Here is a 10,310-nt window from a genome sequence, read left to right as displayed (position 1 = left end):
GTAGGTTATTCCTCTTGATAGAGTCCCACATAATTCTTAGGGTTTCTTCATTTTTGTAAATCCTTTTATCTGACTTTTCTTCAAGTAAGTTGCTGTCAAGTGCTTTGTCTTCATTCTCACTAGTTCTGACTTCCATTGCCTCAATTCTGCTCCTATGACTTTCCATTGAGTTGTCTAATTCTGAAATTTTATTGTTAACCTTCTGGATTTTTGATTGCTGTCTCTCTATAGTTCTTGCAGCCTGTTTAATTTGTCATTATGCTCTTCTCTAATCTTTTTTATTTCCTCTATTGTGTGTTCTGCGTTTTGCTTAATTTCCTTCCTAGTTTCTTGAAGAGTTCTGTATGTTAATCTTTTGTATTCTACCTCAGGTAATTCCAAGAAATTTTCCTCCTCTGGAAAATTTCTAGATTCTTTATTTTGGGAGCTTGCTGAAGCCATCGTGGATTGTCTCTTTATGTGATTTGATATTGACTGTTTTCTCCGAGCCATCAATAAGTTATTATATTTATTTATTTTATGTTTGCTTACTGTGTTCTAGCTCTTGTTTTGTTTTGATATGCCCAAATAGGCTGCTCGTATGAGCTAGTTTGATTATTGGTACCTTTGAAGCTCTAATATCCTGTCACCAGGTGGTTAGATCTGTTACTAGGTATGTGAGCTCAGGAGTCTGCCCATTCCTCCTGTATGGATTCAGGTCAGGTACCCAGGTAGATAGCCACCAAGCATGTGGTGTAGGCTCTCACTTACATTCCTAGACAGGCTTGGGTGATTGGTGTAGGCACAGGCATCTGGCTGCAGCAGGGGGACACACTCTGAGCCAGGCAGGGTGTGATGGCCACCCCCGAGTGTCCCGGAGGAAGGCGTGTCCCTGTTCCTAGAGCGCGTAGTTCGGTGGGTTTTGCTGCCGAATTATGAGCACCTAATGCTGTTGGCTGTGAGGACTGGGGGGCGCCTCTTATTCATGGCCTGTATCGCAGGTGGCTAGGTGGCATAGTTGTAGCCACTGGTTCTCAGGCCACTGACGTGTGTAGGTGAAGACCCTGCTTAATGGGCAGAGCAGTGACATATGTCAAGATCCTGTCACTTCAGAGCTGAAACAGTTGAAGTTAGACTTCTGTTATATACCCTGTTGTACTGCAGTAATAAGGATCTACGCTGTTGAAATGGGCCCGTGGCAGTCTATACAGGAGGAAAGGCACTCAGAGTCCGTGCATCCCTTATGCCTGTGCCTAGGCAAAGGATCTCTGCCTACCCTGGGTTCTTTGCTTTCGGGAGTCGGCAGTTTATTTTTTCCCCGTTCATTTTTTCACTCTCCAAGGCAGGGAGAATGGCTCCGGGCATGTGATGGATCCTATTTCTGGCCCAGGGGACTCAGGAATTACTGAAGCCGGTCCGGGACCCAGTGCAGAGAGCAGGGAGTGGGGAGGTAAACGGGAGAGAGGTTTTTCCCTAAGAGGGGTGTTTTTGATCTGCCTTAAGCCCTACGCAATTTCTTATCTTTTGCCGATCCAGGGCTGCTTCTCACTGGTTCTGGGTGGCTCTGTAGACTCTCTGGCGCTGGTTCTCTCCCAGTGCGGAAAACGCGCCTCCCGAGCCCTACTGCTTGCCTGCCTCGCTGCTCACCCCTGAGCTGATCAGGCCTGAAGGGCTCTGTCTCTTGCAGGGTCAGTTGGGGCAACTCCTCACTGCTTCCGAACCGTGTCTCCCTCCCCCTGCCACTCAGTCTGGTTCCTCAACTCTCCCTTTGATGTTCAAGACTCCCAGATTGCCATATATAATTGATTCACTTGTTTTTTCGGGTCTTTGTTGTAAGAGGGTCCACCGGAAGCATCTGACTAGTCGGCCATCTTGGCCCCGCCTCACATTTCCTCCATTCTTTACTTGTGCCAGGTACTTTTTCACCTTTCCTGTTAACCTGCATGGAATCTAGTTCATTAAAATATTTGATTGATCAGAGCATCTGTTCCACAACCAGATGAAGAGTTTCTACTTTTATTTCTCCCTCTGTGTTTTAGATATTAGGGAAATTGTATTCTTATTGTAGATTGCTTATTAACTTACAGGTGGCATATTCATGAGCATGTATACTCCTATGTGCATAAAATAAAGACCAAATCGACACATTTTGATTGTCTCAGTTTCCTTCTCTGTGAATTGGGATTTTTACTCCCTAGGACTCTTATGAGAGTGAAATGAGATAAAACATGTGAATGTGGCCGGGTTGAAGAGATGGTATTATAACTAGGACAGCACTTGATCCTGCAAACTTGGGCTTCCTCAAGTATTGGCAATTCTCTTCTCCTTCAGGTTGGACAAGACAAATCTTTCAGAAGCAACTTCAGTAGTAACTAAAGGAAAAACAGAGCCCCAAACAGGAAACTGAAAGGCACAGGATCGGACGGATTTTTAAAGGGCTCACTCTTTCCTTCATGTAACTGAAATGTTAGTTCAGCTGGACCTGCTTATTACTTCACAGGCCCGTTTTTCCTCTCATCTATGGCTGTGTTGGTTAGCTTGAAGCCAAAGACCCTAGCTAGTTATAGTAGTCTCCCTAGCACCCACATTACCATGTTAGGGTGTCTTGTCAGTCAGACCAGGGGCTTCTGTGCTTTGTGCATTTGTGGCTACTCTGTCACAATTGCCTTTGTTTCTTCTAGAAGCTTGGTCCTCCTTAGTGTTTTTGTTACCAAATGCTTCCGATTCCAGGCTCTTATGTCAGACCTACTGGATCAGAATCTCTGAAGAAGATGGAACTCAGAATTGCATAGTTTTAGCCAATTCCTTAAACTCAGTTTAGATGATTCTGCTACAAAGTCAGATCTGGGCATCACAGTTCATTGGGTCACTGAGCTTGTCCCGTTTCCAGGCTGGGGCAGACCTTGAGGTTTTCCTTAATTTGCAGAATAAGAATGAGGAAAGTAACTGAGCCCTGTGGGCTGAGCAGGGTTGGTAACCGGAGTCTTTCCCTACTCCTGCCAGTTCCCTGGGTAGTGCCTATGGTTAAGTGCTTGGCTGCTAACCCAAAGACTGACAGTTTCAATCACCCCAGAGGCGCCTTGAAAGACAGGCCTGGCAAATCTAATTCCAAAAGAGTAGCCATTGAAAACCCTGTGGAGCACCGTTCTGTTCTGACACACGTAGAGTTGCCATGAGTTGGAATTGACTTTATGGCAACTGGTTTTATTTGTTTATTTTTTTGCCCACTCCCCAGGTACTTTAATCTTTTCTATTCCACCAACATGGAGCATTAACCAAAAAAAAAAAAAAAACCAAACCCTTTGCCGCCAAGTCGATTCCGACTCATAGCAACCCTATAGGATGCAGTAGAACTGCACCATAGGGTTTCCAAGAAGCAGCTGGTGGATTCGAACTGCTTACCTTTTCATTAGCAGCCGATATCTTAACCATGTGCCACCAGGACTTCCCCCTTGGGTGCCCAAAATTGGCCACAGCTGCCTTGAGGTTTTTGAAATTGAGCCTCTGTGAGAACAGGGATATCAAATACATATCACACAAAATATGTCCTCCCTCCTGTGCCCATGTCAGACATCGGGACCTATCACAACCCTCTTTTCCATTAAGTGCAGCTGTGACACACAGTTTGTTGGGAAGAGAGAGAAGATGGCAATGCAGTGTTGTGTGTTTCCGATCTGTTTCCAGGCTCAGTCTGATTTCGCAAGGCCTGGTCCCTGCTCTGTTTCTTTGTCCAGCACAGAGCCAGGTCAACCCACCTGCAATGTTTAGAGCTGGCCTTCCTCACACTCACTTCCAGCCTCCCATTTGTCCTCCAGATTCTACTTTTCTTTCCCAACAGTGTATGCACTCTCCACATTCTAGGACTTCACAGCTCAGGGAGGTCTTGGCTTCCCTCTCCTTCTGGGTTGACAGCCTTCCGCTTAGCCCCTCCTGGCCTCTGAAGCCAGCTGGTGCTGAGTCTTCTCCCAGGTCACTGTCCCCGGGCCCTGTGCTGATGGTATGATTACAGGTGGGGCTGGTTGAAAGCCTATTGGGAGGGCCTTCTGAGAGCCCAGTTAGCCCCTTTCCCAGGACTGCTGCTAGGCTGTGAACATTCTGTTCAAATTCATTTAGTCCTTGTTTGCTGCTATATTCTTACAGCCCCCCTTGTGTAACTGTCCTGTAACCATGAGCTAATATTTTAAGCATCTGCCTGGGAAAACGCACTTGGTATTGCTCATAAATGCAGAAGGAATATGTGGAAGAGGAAGAATGTTAACTTAGATTTGCTGATTATGTCTTATCGTCATCCGCAAACGTGTTGAGTTGTTACTCTGGGTAGACGGTGGGGAGACAGAGGCAGAAGCCTTGAGGTTTATCCACAGTGCTTTAAAGTAACAACTAGGACCCATAAACCACTTGTTGTTGAGTCAGTTCTGACTCATCACAACCTCGTGTTACAGAGTATAATTGTGTGTCATAGATTGCCAGGCCTTTCTTGTGTGGTACCACTGGGTGGGTTTGAACCACCAACCTTTCAGTTAGTAGTTGAGCACCAGCTACACCACCCAGGGACCTGTGTATTAGGACAAAGTCATTAATATTAGCTGCTAGCTGAGAGACATAGGAAGAAAGAAAGGCCACGAGAGGCCAGATTTGGATCTTGTGGCCTGGGGTTACAGGAGGAGGTGAGACATAGATTGGGCCATGAAAAAAAAGGTTAGAATTTAGAAACAGTCAGTGACTTTCAAACTTTGTTTTAGTCTCAGATTGGCAGTGTAGAAATATAAAACATAAACCCTGGGCTCTCTAATTGAAGCTAGAGTGAAGGCCCTGAGCTGACTGCTGGCAGCCCCTCCCTGGGGGGTTCTGCGGTGCCCCTGGAGTGGGGGGTCCTTTGGGACCTTAGAGCATATTGGGAATTTGGAGACCTCTGGGATGTGTGCAGAGAAGGGCCGGTTTGATTCTTGAGCTTTGGATTGAAATTGCCGGTTGGAGACTTTTTGTTTTCATGGAGAACGTATAATGGGACATTTGCCCATTTACCCTACGTGCCTATTTGAATGGGTTCCAAGTAAAATAAGAAAAAAAAATCTTTTTCTTTAGATTTAATGTAATTTTTCGGAAAAGAGTAATCAAGTGTCCTTTCAGAGTTTTGGAGATAGAAAACAGGAATCTAGGTGTGGTTTATCAGTAGAGTTGCCGAAGCTTTGTTTTGCTAATGCTGATAACTTAATATTCAGGGACACCCTGGGATGGAAGGGATGTTAGAAGTCTTAAGCTCAACCTCTGAGCCCTAGTGTTCTTACCTTGCGGGTTGTTAGGAAATTTGAAGATGCTACTATGCATAAAGCGCTTAGCATTGTGAGCAATATGTAATAGATGTGTTGAGTGAAGAAGTCAACATGGTGACTATTAATATTAAAAGTGAAGTGTGTCCAAACGAAAAGGGCTGGATGGTCAGGGGACCAAAACTAGAAACTAGGGGTGGTGAACGCAGAGGAGAGGCTACTGAGAATCATGGTCGTGGTGCATGTCGTTAACTATCTGTGTAACTGTCAGCAGAGGAATTGGATTTTTCGTGATGCAATCGTTAAGTGTTTAGCTGCTAACCAAAAGTTTGGCGGAGAAAGATGTGGCAGGCAGCTCCCGTAAAGATTTACAGCCTTGGAAACTCCATGGGGCAGTTCTACTCTGTCCTACAGGGTCACTATAAGTCAGAATCGACTCGATGGTTTTTTTTTTTTTTTTTTTGCGGTTCAGTGGTGCTTAGAACAAAAAGCTAATTTTTTGGTTCAGTGATGATACGAACAAAAAGCTACTGTGGAGAGATTATAGCTCCAAATTAATAAAAAAAACTTCGTAAGAACTAGATTAATATTAAATTCAACAGGCTGCATTGGGAAGTAGAGGAGATTCTAATATCCATCATGGTTAATAATACAACTAGTATAGTTCTTAATTACAAGTAACATTTATCCCCAGTTTACAGACACCTCTGAGGGCAAGAACTCTATTGTCCACCAGGCTGTATTTTGATGGGTGTCTGCCCCACAGGCTCTACTGATTTTTGATGAACGAAGTGAAAATATTTTGGAACCCTAGATTTGCATTCATCTTGCTATCCAATTTGCATTGAGTAATATGTGTACCTGACTTTCTTCTTAATGTTTTTTTTTCCCCCCTTATAAAAGTATTAGTTCTGTCGAAGGTGTCCTTGCCTCCCCCCACTTCTCCTTTTTTGGTTCTTTCTTTGTTTATCTCATGGGTTGTTGTAAAATGCTTACATTCAGTGTCAGCATACTAGGTGTAACCTTTTATTGCTATTGATATCTATAACTAAGTACGTTAAGTAAATCTTCATTTTGCTGACCCCTTTGAGGATGTATAGCATCAGCAGATTCTCTCTTCCAGTGGACAGGTGAGAGATTAGCAGGATCAAGTCAATTTTTCCCCTTTTTGCTTTGTTTTCTCCAGAGCTGCAAGATTCATTGTCTAGCAGGAGGAAAACTGTGTTAAACAGCAGGATTTGTCTTGAGGTTAATGGTTTAAAGAGTGAATGTAAATTTATACAGCTTGTTTGCCTGGTGTCTGATAGGTACCACTGTTGGGCAGTTCTTTTTTAAATGCTATTTAAGCAAGACATTCGTTATGATTCAGCCAGATTAATAGTTAATAATTAATAGCACACTAGTTTTTAGTGCAAAAATTGGCTGATTGATAACTGAGACTGCAGCTTTCGCTTTCCCTCCAAGATCAGTAATGCTGTTTTGCATGATGGATTCCCATTATTAGTGAGGGAAAGAGTCTCCCACATACTCAGACGACAAGTTTCTGGGGTAATTTATTCATCTGCTGATTAATTGGGGGAGGTCAGCAGGAGTAGTGGACCTGTGACTCAGAGTGAACCTCCTCAGTCCTTCAAGGGGTGAGAAGTCGTGGGAGGTATGGGAGAGCCGGAGTACATGGAGTCCTTTAATGTGTAGTTGTACATTACCTTCGAAAAAGGGCAGGTGGGTATTGGCAGCGGGGACGTGAAAACTCTTTTCGCTTGAAAGTGATTTTTATCCTTTTGTCACCTGTTTTGACCATTTTCCTCTCTGCTTTGTAGGAAACCAGCTCCCTTGAAGAGTCTACAGATGAATCTGAGGTAAGGTGGTGCTCTAGGAGTCTTGGGATGTCTAGCGAACCATGCTGGAATAGTGAAACTGCAGGAAATACGGGGGTTTTTCAGTATGCCTAAAAGACCTTTTCTTTCTCCTATCATCTTGAGCTTGTACTGCCTTACTAAATGTGCATCCCCAGGGACCATGGTAAAGTGGGACCAGAGGTAACTGAGCCTTGGGGAAGAGCATGTCAGGTATCTTTAAAAATAGTAAATGGATTAGCTTAAAAATATACATGAGAAGAAACAAAAAGTCTTCTCACTTCGAACAGTATTTTAACCTGAAGTATGTTGGCAGTGGGAAATTGGTATAAAGTTTTAAAAAACTAATTTTGACACTTTAAAAACCTGTATTTTAGAGTAATAGCTTCTATGATATTAATCTGTGCTCTTTTAAGGAATGTAGTATGCTCATTGGTATAATTTCTGAGCCATTGAAATTATAGTTTACTTCAGAAAATAAAAAGGAAAGTAACCAGCTTAAAAGCTGTTAGGGAATTAAGTTGTACCAAGAATTGTATCTCAAAATAAAGTAATTTAGAAGGGAGGGCTTTTAAAAAATTCTTTTTCAAGAATATGTATAAGAAATAAGTTTAAGTATAGCCCAAATTAATTAGCTTATCAGTTTTAAGGATTGACTAATAATAAGTACAGTTTCTCCTTTTACTGTTTCATTCAGCTCAGAGGAATGAGAAGGTATCTGTGCTAACCTGCTGGAAATCCACACTGATGTGGCTGTAGCCATGACAGTCTATGAAACTTGGGTTGATATCGCATATAGTTATTGTATAAATTTTATTTGCTGACTCAGGGAAGGGGCAAGCCTCTCCATCGCCCTGTTGAGAACCTGTTAGTCAGTGTGCCATCCTGCATTTCTGCTTTGCCTAGAGTCATGGTTCCTAACATTGTCACTACTAAGGACTTCTGTTACTGTCTTTGGGGTAACTGGTAAGGCATTACTGAGTTTGCTTATAGTTAGGGTATAAAATCTGTTAATTTTTAGTAAAATACTGAAAAGCATTTCAGATCACCATTCTTATATTTGGAAATGCCTAATTAACTGAGAATGTTGTATTCACAGAACCATTGGCACAGAATCGTGCACTGTTAGAGTTCTGTCCAGAATTTTCATGTCAGAGGTGAGGAGAATGTTGGCAGCCATCTAAATCTAAATTTTTCCATACATCCCACACCCTACAGGTACCAAACAGATCAACAGGGGAAGCAAACAAAAGCATGCATCACCCATGCCTATAGCATAATTAGGACACAGAGTACTAGAACTTCAATATAAGTGGGGAAATAAACATCCGAAACCAGCAGAGCCAGCTGAGGATGATGTGGGAGCTGAGTCAGGTAGTGACCTGGTGGAAATGGAGAGAGTGCAGCTGAGCCTCAGTGGTGACAGGACCCAGATAAAAATCACCCCCACAGGGAGCAGCCCCCCACTCTGAGTGGGAAATAATGACAATAGGTCGACACCTGGTAGATCAGAGCACTGTCTACTGGAGAATTTAAAGGAAGGGGCTTCAAAGTGTGTGGACCAGAACTGGCAGTGTTGAATGGTGCTGCTTATGGGGGAAAAATAGAGACATCCCTTGGAGGCTTGGTGGTGAAGGGAAAGGACAAAGTAGAGGAAATTAAAGGCACCTCAGAAACAGAAGGATATCAAATGACCAGGAGACTCATCTAGTCACCCCCCGCCACCACCAGAAGTTGCCATTGATTAAAGAAAATTCACTTCATTTTACCAGCATAACTGAGAAACCTAGTAAACCACCCAAATGCCTCACCCCCTTCATAGGGTCATTTATTATTCCTATCCCGGAAAATCCAAGGTATTTTAGAATGCACAAAAAATGTTAGGACCAGGGCTTCGAACCAGTTCACTCAAGTTCAAACCCCTGCGGAGAATTTGCATTTCTACCAAGTTCCCAGGAAGTTGTACCTAAGAATCACCTAGGGATCTTGTTAAAATGTAGATTCTGATTCAGTATATCTGGAGTGAAAATGCAAATTCTTAGCAGTCGATTGAACCGGAGCAAACCAGTTTGAAGTCCTGATTAGGGCACATCTGTACAAAGCTATTAGAGGAAGAAAACAATGTGAGAATCAAAACTTTCCCGCGGAGGACCTGGCAGTGTTTTGTTCTGTTACACATAGGGTAGCTATGAGTTGGAACCGATTCGATGGCACCTAACAACGACAACATATTTTTGCCTTTTCCAGAATATCGTATAGTCAGAACCATACTGTATATAGCATTTTCAGCCGACTTCTTTCACTTATGAATATGATTTTAACGTTCCTCTGTTTCTTTTCATGACTTGATAACTCATTTCTTCTTATCGCCTAATTATATTCCATTGTATGGATGTACCATAGTTTGCTTATCCATTCACCTACTGAAGGACGTCATAGTTACTTCCAATTTTTGACAGTTTTGAATAGAGCTGTATCTGAGGCTGGGTTCACTACAAATATAAAACCAATAGTGTATAAATATCTAAACAGAGATTTATATCAAGGAAATGGCTCACACAGTTGTAGAGGCTGAAACGTCCCAGGTCTGTGGGTCATACTGGAGGCTTCTCCTGATTCATGTACTCGCAGTGGCTGTCGAACCCAAGATCAGTGAGTCAGACAGCAGGGTTCTGGCTTACAGGCTGTGAAGACCAGTGAATCCCAAGATCGGCAGGCAAGACGGCAGGTAAGCTGCTAGCTCAAGTCCCGGGAACCAGAGGTCAGATGAACAGGTGCCAGCTGCAGGATCCAGAGCAAGCAAAAACCTACTAGCCTTTCCAGAAAATTCATCTATATTGGATGCAGGCCACATCCTCAAGGAAACTCCTTTTCAACTCATTGGCCACTCACAGTCGATGCCATGATGGAGGTGATCCCATTACATCAAATCTCATCATGGAAGTGATCACGTCATCGTAATACTGCCAAGCTACATCATAACTGCCAAACCACTGAGAATCATTGCCCAGCCAAGTTGACGCACAACCTTCATATTCACAAGCTGTTACAAACATTTGTGTATTTTTTTTTTTAATTGTACTTCAGGTAAAGGCTTACAGAACAAATAGTTTCTCATGAAACAGTAGTACACGTATTGTCTTATGACATTGGTTAACAACCCCACAACATGTCAACCCTCTCCCTTCTCAACCTTTTTTTTTTT

The 10,310-nt window shown here is 43.0% G+C and overlaps 1 protein-coding gene across 3 annotated transcripts in view; it reads left to right on the top strand.

The window, feature by feature from the left end:
• Positions 1 to 10,310, top strand: part of VPS41 (VPS41 subunit of HOPS complex) — a 282,612-nt gene that overhangs the window by 7,582 nt on the left and 264,720 nt on the right. For all 3 annotated transcript variants that reach the window (XM_023738305.1, XM_023738307.1, XM_004383951.3), the window contains exon 2: positions 7,070 to 7,108. In XM_023738305.1, the coding sequence (XP_023594073.1) occupies positions 7,070 to 7,108 (39 nt within the window). The remainder of the gene's footprint in view (positions 1 to 7,069; positions 7,109 to 10,310) is intronic.

This window comes from Trichechus manatus, unplaced genomic scaffold (genome assembly GCF_000243295.1).
Source record: "Trichechus manatus latirostris isolate Lorelei unplaced genomic scaffold, TriManLat1.0 scaffold00114, whole genome shotgun sequence".
Classification (NCBI taxonomy): domain Eukaryota; kingdom Metazoa; phylum Chordata; class Mammalia; order Sirenia; family Trichechidae; genus Trichechus; species Trichechus manatus.
The sequence above is the reverse complement of the archived record's forward strand: the minus strand, read 5'-3'. Positions and strand labels throughout refer to the sequence as shown.